At 50.4% G+C, this 26,962-nt stretch overlaps 1 protein-coding gene and 1 pseudogene across 1 annotated transcript in view; both read right to left on the reverse strand.

Annotated features, from left to right (window-relative positions):
• Atp10a (ATPase phospholipid transporting 10A (putative)) overlaps positions 1-26,962 on the reverse strand; it is a gene marked incomplete at its 5' end in the record, with an annotated part of 122,111 nt that overhangs the window by 28,731 nt on the left and 66,418 nt on the right. The window contains 3 exons of the mRNA XM_023704656.1: positions 722-853; positions 1,315-1,421; positions 13,490-13,575. Coding sequence (XP_023560424.1) covers positions 722-853; positions 1,315-1,421; positions 13,490-13,575 — 325 coding nt within the window. The remainder of the gene's footprint in view (positions 1-721; positions 854-1,314; positions 1,422-13,489; positions 13,576-26,962) is intronic.
• Positions 9,123-10,282, reverse strand: LOC105743976 (annotated as a pseudogene).

The raw sequence follows: 26,962 nt of genomic DNA on the forward strand, positions 1-26,962 counted from the left end.
CCAAGAGAGACTCCCCAGCCTTGTCTCCCAAGCGCTCGGTCTCGTGGCTACTTGGTGAAGACACGCTGAGTTCTGGGTGCCACCCATAATGTCCCTTCCCAGAGATCCCAGATTCATGCATGACGGATCTGAGATGCCGTGCGCGGAATCCATGCCTGCTACTGAATGAATCAGGGCCCACGCCTCCCTGGAAACACAAGGCTTTCTGTGCTCTGTGCTCCCATGTCTGTTACGCCTGAGCTCTGAGACCACATCACACCACTCCCTGCAGATGACATGCTGAGCAGGGACAAAGTGAGGGTCACTGCTGGGGCCTTGCCATACTGCCCCCTCCCACCAATCTCATGGAATGTTCCAGGTCTATTTCAGGATCCCAACAATTCTCTGTTTGCATGAAGTTTCCATGAGTAGATTTGTGCCTCTCCTGCCACTAAGGCTTGACTTGTCTGGTTCTTCTTCCACAGGACTCAGGACTATGGCTGTGACAAAGCCACTCTCCATGCACCTCTTGTCAGCTGGGAGAATGGCATTGCTCTGCCAAGCCCACTCATCAAGGCCTCGCCACACAGCCTGTGCTGGTGCCAACCACCCTGAAGTCTGAGCCAGGGAAAGACATGGGTTTTGATTTTAGGGTACTAGGTGGGCCCCAGTGAGTTGGGGGAGCCCACCAGGATCACCTGCATCTGCTCAGCATTCACTGGTGTCCTCCCAGGAGACTTACCGACCGCTGAAAACAGAGACATACAAATGAGGAGAAGGACACACCAGAGCACATCGCAGTTCATCTGCCTCTCAAGCTGGCTGCGCTTGTAGCGGGGCCCGCTGTTGTTCAGCAGAGCCTTGGTCTCGTGTCCTGCAGGGGTGAGTCAATGCCCAGCAGTTAAGATGCGAGGGATGTGGGTCCACAGCGTGAACTACCACGCCACCATCCTTCTCACCGAAGGGATGTATTTGGTCAAAATAGCTGGGTATAAAATTAAGCTTGCCTATAATAATAGCCAGGGACAAATGAATTGATATGCTAAATATGCTAAAATGACAAGAGGGAACACTCTTGCTTCAGATGCTATTAGAAGTCTTGGTTTTATTCTTTTCTTTTGTCCTAGTTTTTTTTTTTAAATGTTTTTAGTACCAGGGATAGAACTCAGGACCTTGTGCTTGCCAGGCAGGCACTGTGCTGCTGAGCTGTATCTCCAGCCCCCTAATTGTCTTAACAATGGATATAAACTAATCTTATAACCAGACACAGATCAAGAAGAAGAGCTTGAGGTACACAGCCTGCGAGGGAGCGCAGGGGTGAGGGGCCATGCCCACCTGCATAGATGACAATACCAGCCACAGCTTCTGTGTTCCTGATGGTGCAGCCACGCAGCAGCAGGTTCTCCTTGTGCAGCCCGGCCTTCTCTCCACTGCTGTGGGTGCTGCAGAGAAGAGGGGTACACACTGTGTGACTGTGTACAGGCACCCCACTCAGTCCCCACCACAGTGGGAAGGGAGGCACCAGCACAATGGAAGCTTGGGAAGTCCCAGGCCGTGCAAGGAAGGGGACTCAGAGTCCCAGGCACAAGGGTCTCTACCTTGGCTGCGAGGCATCTGGGAGCAACTCTAGAATGTGATGTTTATTTACTCTGCACACAGGCTTGTTTTTACTCTAGGAACTGACTACAGCCAGTGGAGGACAACTGCAACACCACAGGGCAGAGCTAGGCAAGGTGGTTTCTGGTACATTTGATGTTCTGTAGAGCTAATATACTCCTAACAGGTATCTCATGTGTCCCAAAGTTATGCCTTCAGAAAAAGGACAGGGATTACTTTTGGCATTTCTTTTTTCATTGTAAGTCATAAAGTTACCCAGGCACGATTACATGCAAACCTGTAATTCCAACATTCTGGGAAGCTGAAGCAGGAGAATCACGTCAGGGCAACTTAGCAATGAGCAAGATACTATCTCAAAAATAAAACTAAAACAGACAGGGCTGTAGCTCAATGTGAAGGCCTTGGGTTCAATCCCCAGTATGACCAAAACCAAACCAAAGCATACCGATGAAGCAGTCATGAAGTTACTAAAAACATCAGTATATTCCATTTGAAATGTGGTAAATCTATGAGAGGAGGTTATAGACTCTGATGGCTCTATAGATTCAGAAGGACAGTCCAACTCCAGCCCACTTGTCCTCTTGGCCCACCAGAGGACAGCCCCATATTGGGACAGTGCCAGAGCAGACACGGTCCTGGGGTCTGCGGCAGGTCACAAGAGGAAAGCCTGCAGGTTCTGGAGCACAGCAAGGGGTGAAGTTGACCTTTCCTGGCAGTGCCACCAAGCAGGGGCTGTCTGTACAGCTGCCTTTCCATCCCCTTGGTGGACAGCCCACTGCATGCCCCTCAAGGCCACCACTATGGGTCTTGACCACTCACCAGAGGCACCGGGAGCCCTTGCTCTCTGGCTGACCCCTGGATGATGCTCACTGACCAGGGAACTGCATTCACTTCCTACTGAAGAAGGAAGGCTGCACAGTATAGCCAAGGCCGCAATGCATGCTGGGACTATGCCACTCCTGCGAGTGTGCTGCGCATCCACACAGCAGCAGTTCTCCTGCAGAGCCCTGCGATGGAGCTCGTGTAGGGTGCCCCATCAATACTGCGCCCCTGTGGCAATTCCAAGGCAGATGAAGGCTTTACTTCGAAAGGTGACCTAAGACTGAACACCGCTCTGTGAGCTGCACTATCAAGAGCCCAGCCTGCAGAAGATGCCACAAGATACAAAGCTTGGCTCCACTCTTTCAAAGCCCAAGGGCAGCGCTTCCCGCCTGATGTCTCTCTAGGAGCAGCTGGACATGCGAACCATTTCTCTGGAGTGGCAGTCATGACCGCGTCATCCATGAGCCAGTCATGCTGACTAGAAAAGAGAGGCAGCCCCTGTGGAAACCAGGCAGATGTCTTAGATTAGGCTTCCTTGGGCACGACATAAACTCCTTTTCATTTCAGCAAGTACAGCCAGCCTTCTGTATCCACAGGCTCTGCATCCACACGGCCAGCCTACCACAGGTAGACGAATTCAGGGAAAAGCTTCATCTGTACTGGACATGCTCACAGCTTTCTGTCATTATTCCCCAAGCAGTACAGGGTCACCACTATTCACTGGCCTCTGGTACTCTGAGCCACCCAGAGAGGTCAGTGTGCAGGGGTGGTGCACAGGCTACATGCAGATGCCGCACCGTGCTACCCTTAGTATTACGGGACACGGGCTTAGGACTGCAGCGCCTGGGCACCAACGGACAACAATGTCCTGCTTTCGATCAAACCAGGCCAGACGGGAACTCCCCACCATAGGTGCCCTGGCCTATGCAGAGCACAGGCCCCGAAGCAGGCTGTGAGTGCTGGCGATAGGGGTGCTGCTCCACGTGCACTCAGCTTCCCCTGTCAGCACTAGAAGCATGGAGAACAAAGAGCCCCCAGGACCCAAACTCAGCAGCTACAGAGCTGTGGTGATTTCGGAGAGGGAGGTGACAGCTAGCAGAGGGATGCCCAGGCCAAGAGGCACGAGTCTCCCTCCAGGAAGATCCATGCCACGAAGCAAGTGTACAGAGCTGCGCTGAACATGGGCACCTCTGCTGCGGGCTGGAAGGTGGCCACTGCAGGATTCAGTGTCCACATCCCTGTCTCCAAGACCCAAGGCTATAGCTACACTTAGAATTCGCATCTTTATCAAAGCAACAGAGTCAAAATGAGGTCATGAGGATGGGCATTACGCCATTCTGACTGGCACGTTAGAGGGGAGATGAGGACATAAACACAGAGACCACGGAAGACCTAAGGACACCACATCTGCAGGCCGAGCAGATCCCCCAGGGGAAACCAACCTGGCCAGCACCTTGGTCTCAGACTTCCAGGCTACAGACTACACGAAAATAAGCTTGTTAAAGCTGCCCGGTCTGTGTGGCTTTGCTTTGGCCTCCTGGGCAAGCAAAACACATCCTCCGATGTTTACTCTAAGCTCCAACGCCCTAAGCCTCTTGGCTCAGCCAACAGCTCTAAATCAGAAGTGTTCAGAAGCAAAACTCTGTGAGTGAACTGCCTGTGAAAGCATCTAGCTTTACTGCAAAGGGCTGTGCGCAGAACCCTGAGGCAGTGGCCAGGCTGAACTATTAAGCGTCCTGCCCAACTTTTCTCTCTCAAAAGAGGTTACATCTCGGGGGTGGCACTGTGTCCCAGCACGTAGAGAAAGACAAGCATCGGAGACCACCAGTGTGCTGCTGAGCACCTCCGCGAGGTAGGAAACCATTGGGTGGGCGCAGGGCTGCAGGCCTACAGCATGCGGGCCTCTCCCCAGGCTGAGGGCAGGAGCACCCTGGAGCCCACAACTGCCACTCGGTGGCTCCTGGTCAGCAGCCTCAGGGGCCTTGAGCCCTCTTCCCTCCTTGTATCTGGCCCCCTCCCCCACACCGAGCCTCCTCCTCGCTGTCTCTGCAGCACCGCACAGATTCAGAGTGGGTAGAGACCTCTGCACTCTCTTATTGTCTTCTGTGCACCAGCTGGGCTCTTTTAGTCACCAGGGGACTGCTCCAGGGTGTATGTGCCCATGCCTTGATCCCGGGGCACCCCTGTGGCTCCAGTCTCCTCCAGCTTGGCAACGCAGCTTCTGCTCTGCCCTTTCCAGGCCACAGGGCCATGTGCTGCCTACTCCATGTGGGCCTCCGCCTTGAGGAGCTGGGCCCTTCACCCTGCACTCAGGCCCTCCAGCCAGGGCCCATCGTGCTGTGGCACCTGTGCCCTGGGATCTCCCTCTGCTGAGCACATGCCGGGGGCTGCCTTCGTCATGGCTCTGGGCTCCAGTATGGAGCAAGAGAACACAAGGACTTGATTCCCTGCCCTCTTGAGAACAAACACCTGCTGCTGTGTGCTCTGACCAAGGTGGTGGGGCTCTGGGTCACCTCTGAGCTGGGTCCCCATTGGTCACACCTCGTCTCAAGCTGCTGGGTCTAACAGGGGCCAAAGCTAAGGGGCTACTGGCCCCATATGGGTACATCCCTTGGGGTCCCCTAATGGATCCTTGGTGAATCAATCCATGAGCTTTATACACCTTGTGACCCCAGGGTGCCCTGGTTGACAGAGGAAGGAGGACAGGATGGTGGGTGACAGTTAATTGCTGGCACTGCCTCATCCTGGCTACACTCTTCTTTGGAATAATTAGTTGATCCAGTTGTAGTTTATTTACATATGGAAATGACCCAACTGTGCTTTGTGTTGATGTTTAATTTTCTTTAGATGTAATTATTCAGGGCCAGTTGTAAAGAGTCACATGGTATGATCAGAATTCTTTGAGAGTGAGGGTATTTTGGAGAAGTCCCACACAAGGGTCCATCTAAACACTGGGGAGGTAGTGAGTATGGAACAGTGACAGTTCTGTGGTTAGCGATGATCCTGCTGCTATCTGCCAAACAGTGACAGCAGTCTCTGGTGGGGTCATCTACCAGGACAACGAGGCCACTGCGACAAGCAGGCTGTGCACTCCTGATGGCAGCCAATACTCAAGCCAGCCTTACTATGGCTCTGGGACAAGCAGGGAAGAAAACTCAGAACTCTATAAATTCCAACTTTGGGTTAGGAAAAGAGAACAAGAGTGGTTAAACTCGCACCAGGCAAATACACTTGAAGTCAAAAACAGTCCCAAGAGGAAAAAAAAAATATCATCATATAATGGAAAAGGGTCAACTCATTGGGAAGCTGTGCCAGCTGTACTTACACACTGTCATGGTTTGTGTGCAGGTGACCCCCAAGCCTCGTGCAGTCACGGGCAGCTTCTAGAGTGTGTGATTAATTCATGATCCAGGGCTGGGTTACGGGTGCAAGTGCTGCCCCCTCTGATAGCCTGGAGGTAATATAAGGACGGGAGACAGGCTGGCTGCCTCTACCTCTGCTCTGGCCTCTGTTCCTCCCCTTCTGCTTTTGCTATTTGGTTGTCTTCTGCCACCATCAACTGCTGCCCTCTGCCATGTGCCACTCTGCCTTGGAGCCAGTCAAGTATGGACTGAAATCTCCACAAAGTGTGAGCTAAATAAGCCTTTCCTTCCTGAATTTTGGGTGCCGGGAAATTTTGTTCCAGCAAAGAGAGAAAAGTAACTCACACACACACACACACACACACACACACACACACACACACACACCTAGACATATAAAACAGACACTGAAGCCAGGCACCTGAAGTGGAATTCAGCATCAGACGCCCAACCAGCCCACCAGCCTCCTCACTGTAGTCCTCAAAGTGCAAGCATTTGCTGAGTTGTGACATCCCAGATCCCCCCACCTTCAAGATAGCAGACCACAACAAGCAGCCTCAGCCAGGTCTCTGTGCATGGGGTGGGGGTGGGAGGGTCTGGGGGCTCTGTGCAAGGTGGGGAGCATGGGGGCGAGTCTGCGTGCTGGCAGGTCGCTGGCCAGAGCCGGAGAGAGCGCGCTGGAATAGCCGAAGGGCGAGAGTGCTGGTTCCAGTCCCTAACTGATGACTTCATTAGTGCCAACTGTGGGGATTGTCTTAAGGGACACTGGCTTAGCTCCTTTTCATGTTGCTGAGACAAAATACCAGACACTCAAAGTTAAGAGAAGAATGGTTTATAAGCTCACAGCTTGCACAAGCTTCAGCTCAGTCTGCTGGCTCCAAGGCAGGATGGCACGGCGAAGGCCCTCACCGAGCACAAGGAACGCAGCAGAACGACAATCAGCAAGCAGAAAGCAAGGACCCTCGTCCTGCCCCTTGTGTCTTTCGCAGGCTATCTGCCTTTAGGGCGGGCAGTGCTGACGTCCAGGGAGAGGCACCCTCAACCCTACCCAGTACGACGCCAAGTCAGTCAGTGGACTGGCTTAGTAATCACACACGCTTAGTCCCAAATCACACACTCTGGATACAGGTACCTCTGAAAAAGCCCCGCCTAGGACTACATGGGGCTTCTGGGGAGGCATGAGCTATAACACTCCACATCTGGCCCCCAAAGATGCATGCATATCCCTTTATGCAAAAGGCACTGAGTCTGTCCCTCAGAGTTGCCAAAATCCTTAACAGTTTCAACATTGCTGAAAAGCTCAACTCAGAAGTCTCCTTTGAAATTTAAAGCAGCACAACAACCCAAATGCCCATCAACTGAGGAATGGATAAAAGGCTGTGGTAGGGCCAGTGGGGTAGCTCAGCAGACTAAGTGCCTGCTTTGGCAAGCTCAGGAACCGGGGGCTGACCCCGCCCCTGGGGCATGCTGGGCCACGAATGAGTCTGGGCCTGGTGGCGCACGCCTGTAATCCCAGCACTGGAATGGCTGAAAACAGGAGGATCACTAGGAGTCCAAACTGCATAGTGAGACCCTGGACAAAACTGTTCAAAGGGAAGGAACAACTGGTGTGAGGGAAAGGAGAAAAGAAAGAAAGAAAGAAGGAAAAAAGAAATGTAGATATACATTCACAGGATAGCCTGCAGAACTGTACTGATGATTTCTGCTGGTCTCTTGAAAGAAGAAGTTCATGCTTAATTTTTTTTCTCTCCTTAATTTTTAGTAACTTTTTGCGACACCCCCTTTTTTTGGTGGCTGGCTCATCCTGCCCTGGAGTGGGGCTGGCGTGGCATGTGGTCCATGAGACCAGTTTTGCGTGCTTTTATCTGGTAATCTGAACAACTACTTTGAAGATAACAATATGCAACATAGCAATCATTGTTGGATTTTTACTTCTTCTCGGCAACCAAGATCTCTTCTCTGTCTCCATCACCCACATATGTTGCAGAACTTCCTTGCTGACCAAACTCACAATGTTTTAAACCATTCTGCCAGGCTCTTTGCTCTTGTTTCTCAGGGCAGATCTGGCTAAAAGTCCTCCAACAGCAGCGAGGTCCCCACTCGACAAGAGGCTGCCTTGAAATTTCGTCTGTGAGATGTTTAGTGCACTGCCCTTAATCTCACTTCCAGGCAAGGTCTCTGGACATGAGCAAGATGCAGACAAACCTCCTGCCAGGCCATTACAGATGTTGCCCGCGTCCAATGGCCAGCGCACTCCTCCTTCCAGCAGATGCCTCCCGCGCCTGGACTTTGCCAGCAGGGTTTCCGTCAGCCTTCCAGTCTGAGCTCTGGCCAGAGCCTCCTGCAAGTACAGCCTGAGGGGTTCCAGGGCTACTTCTCAGCTGCCATCCCCAAACCTTTCCAGACTGTTCCCACACTCCAGTTCCAAAGTGTCCCGAGCCACAGGGTCAGGTTCAGTCAAAGCAGTGACCCCACGTGTCTGGCACCAAACTCTAAGTTACTTTTCTCATGGCTGAGACAAAATGCCCAACCCCCGAAGTCAGGAGGAGGAGAGGTTTGCTCAGCTCAGAGTGTACAGAGGGTTCCGCGCTGGCTGGCTCCATGCAGGGTGGCATGGCAGAGGGACATCACAGAGGAGAAGAAGCGCATGGCAGGCCGATGGCAGAAGTCACAAGGAGCAAAGCCAAGCGAATTCAGTGGCTTCTTTGTTTTTCTGAGAATTTGGATACTTTTACAGTTTAATTTGCAAACAGAATCTTTATAACAAATTATTATTATTATTATTATTATTATTATTTATTTATTTATTTTTTATTTTTTTGGCAGAACCGGGGATTGAACTCAGGCCCTTGTGCTTGCCAAGGAAGCGCTTATTCCACTGAACCATCTCCCTGGCCCCAATAACAAATTATTTTTAACAAAATCATACCTTGAAAATTGTTTATATATAGAAAACCCAGGGAATAGTGTGAACCGTTCATTGTGGAAGGCCTTAAATTACATTATTATAGTAGAAAATACAAGAGGTAGAAGGGAACTGAAAAGACTAATGCAACATTAGATTCAAATCTATAGCCCTGTAATACTTAGAACATGGTTTTAGGAACTAAACTCAGCATCTCCAGTAACCATAGAAACAGGAAAAATGAAATCTGCCACGAAAGCCTTTCTCTATCGTGCGCGTTATGGGGAGGTAGGAAGATGTATGAACCAGGACACACGAGACACATTCAGCTACACCCTGCTCGCTTTCCTGAGGATGCAGGCTCGGAACTCAGTGTCCACCTTCAGCGTCGGACTCAGACTCGTCCTCCGCGTTCTTGAGCCACTCCACGAACCTCTTCATCTGCTCCAGGAAGACGAGCTCTTCCCCTTGGCCACGTGTGCATCCTTGTGCCACTTCAGGATGGGCTCTTCACGCAGGACTTCAGCCTTACAGAAAAGCACCACTGTTTTCTGGAAGGCTTTCATGTAGTGAACGTTGTCATAGCCATACTCCTGAATCTTCAGCAACAGAGTCAGCTCGGCTGACCTTGCCTGTGAAGGCAGCGAGGAGAGGGCTGTGTTGCTTCAAGCGCTTGATGGCCTGCTCCGCTACGAGCTCCTCCTCGTTCCACTCCACAGGGCGCATCACACTGGATCAGATGATCCCAATGACAACTGGTTCTGGGATGTTGTTCTTTTCCTCTTCTCCTTGACATACAAAATTTCGTCCTTGAATGGGTCACCATGGTACATCTGTTCCTGGAGCTCCTTCAGGGCACCGATGGTCTCTGCTGGTTCCAGACATACTCAGAGAGCTCCTTCAGGCCCACCTCCGTGAAGTACTTCTTGACGTGTTCCACACTCTGCTTATTGTCAAGAAAAAGTTCCATCAGCCTGTTATCCACGCTGACTTTCCAAAGGCTCGCAGCCACCGCATTGATGTCCTCATTGATGCAGGAAATGAGGAGCTTCACTGCAAATGCTGCAGAACCCCTTCTTTCACCAGATTCTCACTGTAGAGGCGGTTGAGGATGGAAGCGTTGAGCTCCCCGTTGGCCAGGAGCACACCAGTCAGCATGGCCAGCTTCTTCCTCTCCGACTCTGAGAAACCTTTTAAGAACAGCAGCAGCTTTTTCGCCTCATCTTCAAAATCTTTCTCCAGATATTTGTAGCACCTCATTAGCTTGTTAAAAACTTGTACAAACGCCTGCGTGGTCTCCAGGTCTTCCTGTGCTGTGAACACGCAGATGTCGTACGCATCATGTCATCAGCCAGGGTGCCACCTGGGGCCAGCATCCCACCAGCAACTAGGATATCAAAGAGGGTTTCTGCATATCGGCGGTAGTCAAGCTTCACTCCAGAAGCATCCAGAAACGGCTGCTGCTTCCAAATCAGTACCGGTTTCAGTGAAGCCTTGAATTATACAGTCTTGAAACTGAGTAGGGTCAAATCGCTCTTTTTCTGGTTTTAAAACACTGGCCTGATAGCGTTGCTTTTTGCTGCTTTTGGTTATTCATAAAAGACACCTGAATTTAAGGTGAAGAGAAAAGAGCCAGAAAGCCCCGGGATGGTGGCAAGCACAGCGGCGTCTCCTCTACTGAATTCAGCAGCTTCTTTCTCTCCTTTTCTATTCTATCTGGGCTATGGGCTTAGGGCAGTACCAAACCAATCAGTGAGTTAATTCAGGAATCAACCACCTTTTTACCTAGCACCCTTAGTCCTAGCATTGTACTATGAAGCAGTCCCACCCTCTGGGTGAAAAAGCCTCACCCAGGATGATAAGAGGCTTTGGGGGACATCGAGGCACAGCCCTAACAGTGGAGGGTGTCTTAAAGGACACTGAGCTTTAAAGTGCACTTGAGTGCAGCTTCTAACGTTGTCTGAGAGTAGTTTAAGAGAGATCTCCTATACCATGACATGTACGCATCAGAACCACACGGTGCGCTGTCGTTTGTGTGCATCCAGGTTGTGCAGCTGACACCACCACTTAATCTGAGGACACTGCCTGCCCAAGCAGCCACTGCTACTTGCTCCCGCTTCCTGCTCACTCTGCCCTCCCCTGGAGCCCAGGAGCCTCTGGTCCGTCTGCCTCTTGTATCAGTGGACCACACACGAGGGCCACATCCTGTGTGCCCTGAACTCAGCCCTGTGGTTCTTCCCTTGAATTCTTCACAGGATTCTCTGGTTGGCTTGTGGAGCTGACAGGGCAGCCAAGTAGCCCTAGCATTAGATCCCTGGAGCTCAGAAGTGCAGGACAGCTTTCCTAGGGCCAGCTGCCCCGGCAACAAGGACAATGTAATTGAGATTTGGTCTTCCTCCTATAAACCCAAGATTAGTTCTGCTCTGATGCAAATGTCGGAGGCTTTGGGTCTAGCTTGGTCTCTCTACAGCAGAGCAACACCTGCTGACAGGCTCCTTGGCACGGATGAGGCTGCTGTCCCTGGACGCTGAAAGGAGAGCAGCCTAGGGAGGTCTGGAAGAAGTGCTCCCCGTGGGCTGCCCAGCTCTGCTTCCTGCACACGTGTCCCCATGTGCACTCTTGGAGTTGGGCGTAAGGCATCCAGAGTCCTAGGAAAAGCATTCACGGCATTGCGACCTCAGTCCACCTCCAGATCCCACCCAGGCTGTTACGGCTGGTGCGGCGCCCACCCGCTCCCTGGTGGTCCTGTGGAAAACCCAAACACCTCACCTAGTGGGCATAGCACACCAGTTACACAGGGGCTGCACAGGCAGAGGCTTGAGCTGGGCGTCACTGAGCTGTTCCTGGCCTGGCTCTGGGGTCCGGCGGGATGGGACAGCCGCAGGGGAAGTCGGGAAGGGAGTGCGACTGTGGTGGTGGGAGCAGAGCACAGGACCTCGGTGGAGCTTCTTCCTCAGGCCACATGCCGGCGAGGACGCCCTGCTGCGAGCGCTTTGTGTTGGGCTGCAGGAGAGGTGAGACTGGCCTCTCGGGCTGCAGGCAGGATGGAGGGCCCCAAGTAGGGGAGCTGAGCACGGGTGCTGGGTGGACTGCCCCACAGCCACCACGCCTTCCCAAGGCACCAGCTCCACATGTGTTGAGGGTACTACGCCCGCCTCCCACACACCTGAGGGTGCCACAGACTGATGTCTGGTTACCCGCAACCTCACGAACGAGTGCCCCTCTTTCTAAAGCCTTTGTCTCCGGCCTCACGTCCTCTTCTCCTTCAAGCCTCCCTTTCAAAAAGCATGGCTGAGCAGTAGGCTCCCTATCTCATGCACCCTGGAGTCCCTTCAGGGTCTACAACTGTGTGGCTGTCACCTTGCTCAGGCTCCCGAGGAATCCAGCACGCTTCCGACCTCCCTCTCAGAGTCCCCACTCTGCCTGGCCTTTGTAAGAGTGTCCCTGTGTATGGAGGACAGTTGCTTAGAGCTTTTCAGCTTGCTGTCCCCATGCCTTTCCTTTCTCCCCTCCCCCTAGCCCATGCGACTGGCTCTTCTTGACTGTGAGCGTGACCTCTAGGCAGAGGGTCTTCAAAACTGTTTCCACAGCCTCTGTCTGCCTTTAATTCCATAGTTTAGAAATTAAGTCAACCCCTAAGGGCTCCTGCACTGAAAATTTGGTTCCATGGTGCACTGATGTTGGAGGAGGTCATTGCTGCACCTGCAGCCCAGTTTTGGCTGCTTCTTGGCAATGAACTCTCCCACACTGTCACCAAGATGCTACCTACCACCAGGCACACAGCCAGGGGGCCTCACCTGAGCTGCACTGCGGTGCATGCTTAGCTGCCAAAACCATGAGCTAAAAATTGCATTATCATTATTATTAGAGAAATTTCCAAGCAGATGAAAAAGCAGAAAGAGTATAGACGGACCTCCCAGGATCCCACCGACTGGCTTCAGTCAGGACCACGGCACCAACAGAGGGCCCAGTCCTGGCCGGGCACCCACCTCTGTGCTCCTTCCATGAGGACCACCCTGAGGTAACCCGCAGAACCCGCCCCTGCTAGCCCCCACTGGTTTTCTACTATTATCATGTTCAGTCATAGAAGGACTCGCTAGACAATAGCAGCTCAGCACCATGAAGGAAACTGCACTGCCATTCTGGGGTCCCGGGTGCTGAATTCAAGGCCTTAGCTTCACACACGCTTGGAGCAAGGAAGGGGACTGGACTATTAAGTGCAACAAACTGGTGCAACACGTGCACACACACACACACACACACACACACACACACACCTCAGAGGACCTATTTTCTTAGGCAGAGAGGGGGTTGTCTTTTTTTCTTCTAAGTAACGTGACACACACCTAAAAATGAGAATTTTTGTGTGTTTCCTCTCTGAACTGCGTCCAGGGCGGGGAGCAGAGCCCAGCGCTACATACTCGATGAACACTTTTGTCCAGTGACCAAGTGAAGAGGCGGGGGAGCTTCCGTTGTGGCCCCTCTGTCTGGCTCTGGCTTCTCCTACCCACTGAGGCCCTGTGTGAATGGCCACGCATCCCTCAAGGCCACGGCCTCGCCTTCTCTGGGTTTCTAGAAAGAATCGCCATTGCTCCTCCTCGCCACGCCACGGCCAGAGCTCTGCAGTGGCGGGACCTTACGAGCCAGCCCAGCCCAGCCTCAGAGGCTCAGATGCAGGCAGCACTCCTGAGGACACACCCGTGTGGCCAAGAGTACGCAACACGCACTTCATAACTCGTGTGTGTGTGTGTGTGTGTGAGTGTTCTGTCACACGGCGACAAGCATGGAAGCCATGGATACTCACATGCAGCCACGGAACCGGCTCAGGTCGTTGTTGGGCTTCTCACACTCAATCACGCTGGTGAACGTCAGGGGGTTGAATTCAGAGACCTGAAACAATAACACGCTGCATCAGGTAAGCCTGGACTCATGCTGTTCTTCTCGAAAAGGCATTTGTTCTGCTGAATATCTGCACAATGTGAACGTACACTGTACTCACCCCACTGTAATCTTTATAATGAATAACAATTATTAAATGAGTATAAGTTAGTAAGCAAGCTAACATGACTGTAGCTTGAATGCAAAATAAGAAAATATTAGATAACAGCAAAAGAAACCACCAGTGATAGGAAGGCATGAAAAGCTATCTATCATCTATCTATGTATCTATCTATGTATCTATCTATGTATCTATCTATGTATCTATCTATGTATCTATCTATCTATCTATCTATCTATCTATCTATCTATCTATCTATCTACCTTGGCTGGCTCATGCTGCCTGAAAGGTGGGTCTGGTAAGGCATGTGTAGCTGCGGATCGAACTGTGGTCCCCTGTACCTGACTGGGTTTGACAGAGCAGGCACTTAAACAGCTGAGTAACCCCCAAGCTCCCTAGGCTTTCTTTTTAGATAGAACAGCTCCTTTGGGTTTTCTACATAGACCTAGAGAGGCAAATTCCATCTGAAAGACGGAAATGTGTACACTGAACAATTCTTCATCAAAGTTCTTTGCTGATAAGTATTTAAGTAGCCAATGTATGAGCCAACACCTTCTTATTATCTTACTCCTATAAAGGAACGATGGTTTGCTACAGAAAGAGTCCTTCATGTGGAGGTTTGCTGCTGATTGATGCAACAGTGCCTGGCTCACACGCAGAGCTCAGAAGGGAGCAGGAGGAGAAGCCCAGAGGACTCGGCCTTCACTATGAACAGCTGGCATACAGCTGGTGCAGTTCTATGGCTCAGCCTCTTTTCAGACTGATGTTGCAATCGCTCTGTCAAGCGCCACAACACCGTCAACACTAAGTGGTCGCTGTTCACGTGTGTGCATCGCCAAGTGGCCAAAGCCCCCAAAGGGCATAAACACCTCTGATATCACCACAGGGACTGCTCGTCTCCCCTGGCAGGGAAGCTCCCTCTACCAGGGACAGCTCTGAGGTAATACTCAGAACTCGCGCCCACTGACTTTCCACTCTATCATGTTCAGGCATCGAAGAACTTGCTTCACAATAGCAGCTCTGTGCAACAGCTGAAATGCACTGCCATTCTGGGGTCGTGGATGTTGAGTTCAAGGCCTCGGCTTCACACAGGCTAGGCAAGCACTCTGCCTGTGGGTTACAATCCAGTCCACAAAATGCTACTTTCAAATGCTCTCCTTCAAATTCCTCAGCCCACAGCAGCCCTTTCCCTTGGACTGAAATGGCCTTGCCCTGTATTTGCAGAGCGAAGGCCTGTCTCAGAATCCCACATTTGTTTGAAGCAGTGCGGATTATCTGGAAGCCAGGCCGATGTTTGTAGGCCCAAAGTACAAGAGGGTCATGAAAGGAGTGAATTCCAGAGAACGCCATCACTGTACTTGCTAGGACAGAGGGGAGGACTTCAAATATTCTGCCTGTTTGTTATTCTTTCTAAGGAAAATGTCCATGGCTCAGCAACAGCAGGCCACTCTGCTTCTGGGACTGCCGGCTGTGTCTGTGAAGTCCCTCCCTCAACACAGCCGTGTGCACAGGCAGCACGCACGCCCGGGGGAGGTATGCCTGGCCTCGTCTGCTCTTTCTGGAAGTGGGGAGGATTTGAAAGACTCTCAGTAGCGGTGGGATCTGCTATGGGCTGAACTATGCCCCCCTTGCTCCCAGAACCCATGCGTTGAGGCTGGGGCCTCCAGCGCCTCACGATGTGGCCATATTTAGAGACAGCCTTCTCCAAGCAGCCAAGCTACAGTGAGGTCACGACTGTGGCCCTGGTCCAGGAGGACTGGACTCCGAGGAGGCAGAGTGCGGTACACAGACACACGCAGGGGTCACAGGAGGGAGGCTGAGAAGGCAGCAAGCCTGTGGACATTTGGGTTTGGACTGCAACTGTCAGAAAACCACTTCTGCTGCCAGGTCCCCCGTTAGCACAGCCTAACAGGGAAAACCCACACGGAAACTGCCTCAGAGTTTCCTACTTGAACACGGCTTTCCATCCAGAGCCCCATTTCAGACAGCGAGACTTCTATTTACATCGATGGCTTCTCACCACAGGTGCCACGGTGCCACTGCCACAGTTGAGGAAGATACGGATTTATCCCTCCACCCACCATCTGTCCAGCTGCTGCACTCCCAAGGAGCCCCAGGTCATGCCCTTGGGGTGCGTCAGCCAGGCCTTCGTCCATACCACTCCCCCAAGTGCCCAGCTCCCAAACCACTTTCTATGCTGTGCATACTAACTTTATTTTTAGAAGTGTATATAAATAGCTGGCTGGGGAGGTACATGGACTTAGTGTTCCTGAACATACACTTAAGAGGAACATGAGAAATACACGGCCACAGTAAAAGAATTTGAAGAGTCGATATAAATGAAACAATGAAAACTGATTGTGGTAAATGGATTGACCACCAAATAGAACATAGACCAACATCCGGGATCTTCTAGTACAAGCGCAAGGGGTCTCATGCTTGCTGTTCCTGCTGCTGCTGCTGCCCCTGCCGCTGGGGTCTGAGCCCATAGACTAAGCACCAGCTCTACTGCCAGCCTACCCTGCAGCCCACATGCTATTCTGCAGGATGCCACAGAGCTGCGCGGTTGAGTCCTTCCCAGGCTGCTGAATGCCGGGCCTCGTGCAGCGCGTGGTGCAGCTGCCTCCCAAGCAAGCGGTGAGGCTGGTTCTACATTTGGGGTCACGAGGGACCTCGGCCAAGGGTGCCAGGGCCCTGCAGTGACTGGTCCAAGCTTCTCTGGCCTCTTAGACCTCCAGCTCGGCCCCGCACACTCACTGAGATGACGCTGCCTTCTCAGAGAAGGCACATCCACCAGGCCAGACAGTGCGCAATAGTTACCAGGTGGATTTCCAAAAAGGTGCACTTCGGAAAGCACATTTGGCTTAGTGCACGCTGGCTTCACTGTCAGTGCCTTGGTCCCACGGCCAGCAAAACCTACAGGCGTGGGGCTAACACAGCTCCGCACAGAAGTGGAAGAAAAAATCAGGAGGGTAAGGACTTCATTCCAGTTCTCCTGACAGTACATATGAGACTTTCAGCAAAGGGAGAACACATCTGGACCCGGGCACATGGGTCTGAAAACCCTGCAGACCCACAGCTCTCCAACAGGCCGTGGTGAGCTAGCGAGCGAGCCCCAGCTGCACGGGTGGCGCCAGCTTCAGGCCAGGCTGCTTCTGGCGTGGCACGGCTGCATCTCAGCCAGCCGCAGGGTGCAGCTGGGGCGTGAGCCTCACCCCCTCCGCAAAGCGTGCGCACTCAGGTATGTGGCCGCCCAGGTCCAAACTCTAGGTTTCTGCTGTTTTCCTTCAAATGCTCCAGAAGTTTTTCTGGATGGAAAAATTTGGGTCGATCTTATCAAAGCGAGTGGTACCCCAGAACGTCACAGCCCTGAGCAAGCATCCTCCCAAGGTCCGGGTCGCACCAGACTACCAGGCATCTGTGTGACTGCACAGCCTCCTAGGAGGCTGCAGGAGGAGGCACACGTCTAAGTCAAGAGTGCCCAGACTGTTAGCTGAATGAGTGTTAGATTCGCGGGGAAGACTCCGTTACCCATCTTGGACAGTGGAACTCTACCCACGGGCTCAGAATCCACAAACAGAACAATCTCAGACTCTGTCAATCAAATACAGGTAATAGTTGTACCTTTATTGAAGAGATACAGGTCTTTCCTTGTCATCATTCCCCAAATGATTCAGTGTAACTAAAATACAGTGTGGCCAGCGTGGTCACTGCAGTGGCCCTTAGACCGTCTGGATGGCAGCTGCTGCCTTCTGGAAGGAAGCCCACATCACACCCCCACACTGCCCTCTGGGACTGCCACCACTCCTGCATCCACTCCTCGCCTAGCACAGCTTCCTCCGACCTCTCACGCCCTGGCCCTGGGCTCTGGCCTGTGTGGCTCAGAGAAGCCATCCCAATAGCACCCGAGGTCAGGCAGACAGAGGCCGCCACTTGGCATTTCTGTGGCCCTGTGTAGAGTCCAGGCTTGAACTCTACCTCACGTGGCCAGTGCTGACCCTGTCCCTTCCTTACCGCAGCACAGGTGCCCTGAGCACAGGTTCTGTGGCCTTCTGGCACAGAGCGCTGCCCTCGCCCACGGGCCAAGAGACGACAAACGCCTCCCACAGAAGGATCTCGGATACCACAAGGTCCCAAAGGGCCCCAGAACTCTGTGAGGGCTCGCAGGCCTGGACCCCGGGCTGGTTGCATCATGTTCATGCTGGGGCCCCTGTCCCCTACAGGGACTGGGAGGGCTTCTCTGATGTCCTTGGAGGCAGAGGCCTCCCACGAAGGCAACAGAAAGCGATTCCTTATGGCCTTTAATCCAGCTCCTTACCTACTGTGGAGGGATGGGAAATACCTGAGCTAATTCAGGCAAGGCCTCCGAACCCACATTAATGCATCAATAGCCCAACGCTCGTTTTGCACTTTAAATCCGATTTGCATTTACCACAAGCTGTGGAAATTCAAAGGAGCAGACAGCCTATCACTGAGTGAGTGAATGAATGGATTTACGGCGCTTATTCATTGCAAAGAATTATTGTTAAATCAAGGTCTTCAGTCCGTTAACCAGAAAATAGCGGAGTCGTGTCCACCGTCATGCCCCGTCACGTAGCTGGGGCTCAACCCTGGTTACTGATAGGTTCTGGCCCTCGTATGAATTGCTAAAATCATTACAGTGGTCATCCAATACGGCCAATGCCCTTAAACAAAGACCACCTCCTCCTCCTTCTCCAACTCAGCCCAGGATACTATTTCCTCTCACCCTTCCTGCCGCCTCAGGAAACACCCCCAGTCAGCTCCCTCGGGTGTACCTAAACGTCCCCTCCAAACTCCACCCCTGGCAAAGCCATGAGAGCCTCAGCCCCCTTGTTCCAACTGAGAAAATTCCTATCTTCTCCACATTCTCTCCATGTCCTCAAAGAAAATAAAGCTCCTTTCTCTTCTTCCTTCTGCCTGTTTCTATGCTGTGCCAGGTACCTGGAAAAACCTATCAGTTACCACACAGGGAAGCGCCCTACTAGCGCCGCAGCGGGATTCTTGCGTTGCGAGAAGGCGCTATCAGCCTCACGGGCCCTAATCATTGTCCAATCACTTGCATAGATTCAGGGTCTGCACGCACGTTTTATGCCCCAGTCACTATTGAACAGGGATGGACGATCACAGCACCCATCCAGGCACGTTAACCCTGCAACAGCAGTAGCTGCGAGCCTACTACGTGAGGTGTCTGGAAGGCAATCGCGCCGGTGCAGACGCGCACACAGAGGGCGGCCGTGCGGGGCTGCAGACACACGATTCAGAGCCAGCTCTGGAGCGTCACGGCCTTACTGAGAACACCGCTGTCTCCCGGGTAGCACAGCTCACAAGGACTGCAGGTGAGGCTGCATCAGGACCTTCGTGGTCTTTGCTGGGGAAGGACTTCACGCGGGTCCGCACCACAGGGGGCTCCCGGAGAGCGCGCGGGGGCTGCCTGGGCAGCCGCCTTTCCTCCTCACTGCAGCTTCCCCCTCGAGCACAAGCACTAGTGACCAAGCTACCAGGCGGCCTCTCACTGAGAGCACAAAGCAGCCTTCCCTCCCTTAGTCCGCTTGAAACCTGGGTGCCGCCTGCCCTGCCACCCTTTGCTCCCTGCGGCGCGCAGCTCCCCAGCCAAAGAGCCGCGCAGCTGCGCATTTAGGTGCTGGCCCAATTCAAAGATCCAGAAGGCTGAGCTTGAGCCCAGAATTCTCAAAATCAAATGCAGCTGTTCTCTCTCCCCGGGCCACATTACTGCACGCTGCCGCGGCGCTCTGCTGCTGGAGCCCAGGCTTTTCTTTTCTTTCTTTGCGGTACAGGACCCTGCGCTTGCTAGGCAGGTGCTTATGCTCTACTGAGCTATCTCCCCAACCCAGCCAGGTGTGCTTTTATCAAAGATGCGGGAGCACGGCCAGGCCCGGCGCTCGGCTTCCGTGGACGCCCACAGCGGGCTACTCTGCAAAGTCGCCCTCCTCGAGCACCTCAGCGCTGCTGGGCACGCTGCGTGGGGCCCACGGGGGGCAGCGCGACCACCCGCTTCACAACCACAGCCACTGCGCGCCTCCCGCGGCTCCGGGGGGGGGCAGCGCTGACGTCAGCGTGATGTCATGGGGTGAGTCACCGCCCTGCTCGGTGGCAGAGCCAACTGCATGGACTGTGTCTGCTGTTTAGCCCAGAGCAGAAACCCAGCCGTCACTAAAGCTTGACTGGAAGCAGCCGTCTTGACTTGGAATTTCACAGTGTCTTCAGTACTGAGGCTGCCTTTCCCGCAGATACTAAACCTGCCTTTCAATCCACACACAGTTACGGTTGCCTGAACTTCACTTGTAAGATCAACAAAGAAAAATCAGTTTCTGTACAGGAGAAATAAACAGCCCAAAAGGACATAATTGGGGCCGGCGAGATGGCTCAGCGGTCTAAAGTGCCCGCTTAGGTAGGCTTAGGCAAAGCAAAGCACGGACTGGGGTTCAATCCCTGGCACCACATCCTGCGCCAGCCCTGCCTTGAGGCAGGCTGAGCCAGCCACAAAAAACAAAACAAAACAAACCCCCCCCAAAGAAAAACCTCATAAAAACAGGATTAGTCAAAAGGAAATAATTAAGAAAAGCATTAAATTTAAAATAGTGTCAAAAAGAATGAAATGCCTAGGAATCAAAATAACCAATATAACACTTTAATACTGAAAACTATGAGTGCTGCTAAAAAAAACCCTCGAAGACCTATTTACATGGAAAGACATCCTGTGCCCCAGGATAAAAAGGAAACTTTGGCGGGGGTACAGGGGAATTGGACTCAGGCTGCGCTATGCCTGGCCCCAAGGTAACATTTCTAAGATGATGTACTGCTCAAAGCAATCTGCAGGCACAATGTAATACCTGTGAAAACCCCAACAGTTTTTCTGTCAAGATGGAAAGGCCAAATCTCAAATTTAGGTGGAACTGGAAGGAATCCCAAACAGCCAAACCATCCTGAAAAGAAGGAAGCTGATTTCAAATTTTATTAAGAGCTATGGTAATGAAGACATTGGCAGTGACTTAAGGACAGACATACAGACAAGAAGCCTCTGAAATAACCCTTAGGATACAGGGTACAATGATTTTCAAAAAGGTGCCAAGCCCACTAAATGGGGGAAGAAGTTTCTCTGATAAATGATGCTGGGGCAACTGAATTTCTACATATAAAGAAATTACATTTGGGGGCCAGGGAGATAGCTCAGTAGAATAAGTGCTTGCCTGGCAAGTGCAAGGGCATGAGTTCAATCCCCAGTTCTGCCAAAAAAAAAAAAAAAAAAAAAAAGAAAGAAAAAAGAAATTACATTTAAACCCCTGGATTATCATATATAAAGGTTAGCACCACACACTTATAATCCCAGCATTCTAGGAGGCTGAGTATGTAGGATCCCAAATTTTTTTTAAAAATTATTTTTAGTACTGTCACACATCTGCTTTTATTATAAGCAGCAGGTAGGACACTTTTAACAACAATAAAAATATTAATTTACAAAAGTAGGGATTCAGTGAAGCCTCCTGGAGTCCCCAAGACTCATACGTAGATGCCAACCCCAAGCAGGTGGAGGACACCAACCCCATGAAGAGCGAGGCCACCAGGGACTCGAGGAGCCCTTTGTAGACGTCTTATCTGTACTTGGTGGAGGTGACCTCGAAGACAGAGAACCAGGAGGTGAAAATCATGCCAGTGGCCAGAAGCAACACGGTCAGATGGGGGAAGACAGCTTTTGACACACCTGGTGTATGTGCTCAGCCTGGACAACTTACGTAGACCCTGTCTCAAAGTAAAAAGGGGGGAGTTGGGGTTGTAGCTTGGTGCTAGGGCGCTGGGTTCCGTCCTCAGCACCACACAAATAAGCAAGTGATCTAACACAATGAAACTGAGAAGAAACCTACAACTTAGCAACAGAGCCTGACACATGGCAGCAAAAATATGATCACCAAAACACATAAAAGGACTTCTTGAAACTTAAGGATGCTGGTATATGAAAGGACATTGACATTGGAATTAAAATTAAAAAGAAAACCTACAGAATGAAACCAATCTGCTGTCATATGCCTGATTGAGTTTAATATCCAGAATATATGAAAACTGTTATAACTCAAAATAAAAGACAAGCAAATTAAAAAAAATATAGGTGAAATATACAAGTACTTTATTCAAAGCAAATATAAAAGGCCACAAAGCTCACAGAAGTGTTCATTTATTTTTTAATTTTAATTTTATTTTTGTATAAAATAAAAAATGTGTTATGTTCATAACTTTCATTCAATTAACAACATAGAGAGCAGTAAAGATTATCATGTATGTCACATAGACACATGTCAAAAAGTCTCACTGAATTAAAAAACAAAATGAAGGATCAAGATCAGTGGTGTAGGGCCGGCCAAATAGCTCAATGGATTAAAGCGCCTGCAAGCAGGTGCAGGGGCCGGGGTTTGATCCCCAGGCCTGCAGTGCTGGCCCGCCCCCGGGGTGTGCTGAGATGGGGATTGAGGTTGGGCGTGGTGGTGCGCCTGTAGTCCCAGCACTTGGAAGGCTGTAAACAGGAGAATCACAAGGAGTCTGATCTAGTAGCGAGACCCTGAACACCTGTAGGCCCTTCCCTAAACTACAAAAAAAAAAAAAAAAAAAAAAAAAAAACAGTGGTCTGAAATTTACCCCTAGGATTTTGGGATTTAACAAATAAATGTGAAATTTCAGACCACAGCACTGTTGACAACAAAAGAATGATACATACGAGAGTGCATATTTGTACATTAAAAACAGGAAAAGCTACATAACCAAAATCCAAACCTAAACATTAACACAAAAAAAGAAAAAAAATTCAAAATCAAGCAGATTGGAGGCCAAATGAAGATCTATCAATTAAATACCTATTTTAAACAAATAGCTAGACCATAACACAAAAAGTGATATTTACCAATAAGATTTCTTAGTTTTATATACTTCTCTAGAATTAGAAGAGAATTTATCATTTAACAATGGGAATGTGATTTAAATGACTTCTTCAAAATAATTACATTACTTGAGAACAATTTACACACGTTTATTTTATAGCTGTATTACAAAACTAAGATGTATACTATAGAATACCTTTTCTTTTTTAGTGCTTGATTTCTCTAATTTCCCTACATTCAAATTGACAAGGACTTTGGCAGCATCTGCACTGAATTTTAATCTTGCAGAAAATTTATTTCTAAATCAATATGATTCATGAAAACCATTGTGTTCCTGAGGCACAAATCATAGAACTACTGAAATTACCAGTGGGACAAAACTATGAAGATAACCAATCAATTTATAGACGAAGTCTTGTACAGCATATTGTTGCATTTTGCATCCTAATCCACTCTCCCATGGAGTCCATTTACATTGATGGTTATAATTAAGATGTACCGACTTATGTTTGATGATATTTACCTGCTGTTGTATACCTCTTTTTCTCCTGTGTTTAATTTTTTGTCCTATTTGGTGAGTTCTTTCCATTCTCATTTATGGAGCTGTGGTCATTCTGATCCCTCTCTAGAAAATCTTTTAGTAATCTGGGTAGGGTTGGCTTTGTTGTCATGAAATTCTTCATGGAAGTGTTTAGGCAGCTGAATTAGATAGAAATATTATAGGCAGTCAGACAGGGCCAGGCCCTCAAGGAGACAAGATGGAAGACAAGGTGGCTTTGCAACCTGGAAGAGACAGACACTCCCATATGGACCACACCTCAAGACCAAGACAAAAAGAGGAAGCACAGCTACATACTTCCCTAGGGATGAGCATTAGGGATTGATATCCTAAATAGTATCAATCAACTTGAAAGAGCCCAAATGAGTCACTAGCCCAATCCCCAACAGGAAGAAACCCTGTTCCGTATTCATGCCGGCTTGCTACATGACTCGCTTTCCCATTTGATACTGTATTTAATCAATTTTACCTGAGTAATGGTGCTTGTAATCTCATTAGTTGACCATAGTTTTGCCCCACCTCATGCCCACCTAAGTGAGTTCCCATGTTCTCCACCACCTTAGACCCCCACCTCACCACATGGTTTTACTTTATGAAAGTCCCTGGAAGAGACAGCTTCCCAGGGACAACCCACTTGGGCCCCCCTCCTGTCCCTCTCTCGGACAGGAGCTTTCTTTCCCTCAATAAATTTATTCTGCTCATAACCTCTGTTTGTTCCTAAAATTCATTCTTCAGTTTTAGAGAACACAAACTCGTCCCAGGTACCTTTTACGTCGAGAGACCAGTTTTTCTCCCTGTGTCATTTGGAGGTTCCCTGCATCAGAAGTATTTCACTTCTCCATTAAACTTGAAGGAGGGTTTTGTGGGGTATATCAGTCTGGGTTGGAATTTGTTTTCTTGCAAGACTTGTAGTACTTTGCTTCATGCCCTTCTTGACTTGATGGTTTATGAAAAGAAATCTGTCATTATTCTGGTGGGTTTTCCTTTAAAAGTGATCTGTTTCTTTTCTCTAGCAGCTTTTAGTATATTTGTTCCTGTGCTGAATTTCTGGGATCTTGATTATTGTATGTCTGGGTATGGTTTTAATTGGGTTGATGTTATTTGGAGTTCTATATGCTTCGGTTACCTGAATGTCAGATTATTTTCCCAAGTTTGGGAAGTTTTCTGATATATATAATTTGTATTGACTCCTTCTTTCTCATTGATGCCCATTAATCTTACATTGGTCATCTTTGTATCGTCTTGCAGATATTGAGTTATTTTTTTCCTGTATCCTAGGTGTTTTTAAGAGATCTTTTCTTACCTTTTCACTAGCTGCAATGGTGTCTTCAAGGTCTAAAAGTCTATTTTCACTTTCATTCAAACAGTTTTGCCAGCTTGTGATTGAGGTTTTAATCTCCTGTATATCTCTTTAAATCTGCTTCATGAATTCTATTTATTTTCTATATTGCTCATGCAAGGATTTCATCATTTTTCTATTCTCCTCTATTTTTTTAATCAGTGCCTTCTTTAGAAGCACTTAGTACTTCTTTCATTATAGTTATTTCTTTTTTACTTCAGAGGTTATTTCTCATCTGATTTCCTCTATACCTTTTTGCAGTTGTTTCTTTACTTCCAACGCTTTTATTTAAGAGATTTCAGGTGCGTGATTTCCAATTTCTTCTATGCTAGTGTCTCCTGCCTTTGTTCTGGGTGGGCTCGGGGCCTGAGAATGCATTTTGCTCCTTCTCTTTGCCATTTTGTATAGCAATGTCTTCTGGCCTTCGGTGTACAGCTTTGATAGAGTTATTACCTTAGCACCAGGTCTGGATGTACCAAGTTCAAACTCCTCCAGGTGGGTGTGCTTGGGTCTGCTGCTGTGTCCACTGCTTCCTGCTGCAGCCCTTGGACGTGAACCTGCTGTCCGCTCTGGCAAGGTGTTCTGCTCCTGGATCAGCTGGGTGGGTCTTGTCTCTTGCCTCGCTACAGGGAGTTCTGCCCCAGGGCTCCACACCAGGCCTGTCTGGTGGAGGAAGTTCCACAGACACACACACGTTGGGCCTGGGTGCTCTCCGCAGTGAGGATCTGGCAGGCCCCAGGAGGTCCCACTCACCCCAGAGGAGTTTAATGTTGCTAGTTGTTATGCTTTGTGTCTAGGTGTCCCCAGAAAGCGTCATGCAGTCATGGGGCACTTTCTAGAGTTTGCGATTAATTCATGATCCAGTGCTGGGTTACGGGTGTGAGTGCTACACCCACTCTGGGCAGACGGCCTGAATGCAGCATAAGGGAGGGAGACAGGCCTGCTCTCAGCCTCCTCTGCTGCCACTGCTCCTCCCTTTTTGCTCTTGCTGTTTTGCTGTTTTTCCACCACTGACTGTGGCCTTCTGCCACGTGTCACTCCGCTGTGGAGCCAGCCGAGTGTGGACTGAAACCTCCACAAACTATGAGCTAAATAAACCTTTCCTTCCTTAACTTTGGGTGTTGGGTATTTTGTCCCAGCAAGGAGAGAAAAGGAACTGAGACACTGGTCCTTATGAAAATGCGAGTGAGGAACACAGTGAGACAGCACTGTGCCCCTACAGGAATGGGGACAAGTGCCACAAGAGCACGGGAGACTGAAAGCCTTGCACACTGCCGGTGGGGACATGAGCTGGCAGTCCACAAAAGCCTAGCCACAGATCTAACAGAAGACCCAGCAATTTCACTAACGAACCCAAGGGAGCCAAAACAGGGACCCAAACGTCCACTTACACATCTGCATCCACTGCAGCGCTGTTTGCAACAGTCAAGTGTGAGCGCAAGCCACATCTCCACCAACAGACGCCCCCACATGTGGTATATCCACCTCAGGGAATATTACCCTGCCCTCAAAAGGAAGGAAGGGCTGACATGAGCAGCACAGTGGATACAACCTGAAAGCCTTGTGGGATGAAGTGAATGAGGACAAAAAGGACAATAAGCGTGCTCTGCAGTGCCAGGAAATAGCCAGAGTAGACACATGCAGAGAGACAGAAATACGCAAGTTACTGGGACCCGAGAGTGAGAACACAGATGCCACTGAGCGTTTATGGAGCATCCGTGCTGGGGGTGAGAAGCTTCGGGGACAAAGGTGACAGCGGCTGCACAAGCTGGTCTGCGGAAGCTCAGACCAGAAAGCACATGTGAGAGCTGTGGAGCAGCAGAGCAAGTGTGACGTGTACTTGACACAGCCGAGATGGCAGAGCTGCCCCTGCCCACCCCTGCACGTGGCCGAGGACGGGAGAACCAGGGCACTCGCGGCGAGGAGCTGATCCGCGCTGCCCATCTGAAAAGTAGGCTGGCGGTTCCTCAGAAAGCCAGTCCCACCGAACGGCACACAGGGCCAGCCTCCGGCTGTGGGCTGTCTGCCCCCGTGGGGCGGGAGCCCTAACCCTGCAGGGTCTCCTTTACGACCTCCCGGCCACCCTGAGTCTTCATTCTCCCTAGCTGTACATGACTCAGGTATCTATGCACAGATGAGTGGATCTCGCCAACGGATGCTACTAGCAGTAAAAAGAAATGAGCTATTTAGGCATAAAATTGAGATGGATCTTAAAATATCTGTAGGAAGAGGAAACAACCCAAACCAGAACTTTGAATGTGATACGATTCTGAAATTCAATTAAATCTCTAGGAAACCCCAAATACCCTATAGTCTCTGAGAGAGGAACAATGTTTTTTGGAGACTTAGGAAGGGGCGGGAGACATGACTGCCAACTGCTGGGGACCGAGAGGGGAGCTTTGCTGGGCCGGGCCTGGCTCCGGGTGCCTGCCGCGGGCAGCACTCACGAACACTACTTCAAGCACTTGCAGCTC

The sequence above is a fragment of the Octodon degus genome, unplaced genomic scaffold, assembly GCF_000260255.1.
Source record: "Octodon degus isolate 3935 unplaced genomic scaffold, OctDeg1.0 scaffold00199, whole genome shotgun sequence".
NCBI lineage: Eukaryota > Metazoa > Chordata > Mammalia > Rodentia > Octodontidae > Octodon > Octodon degus.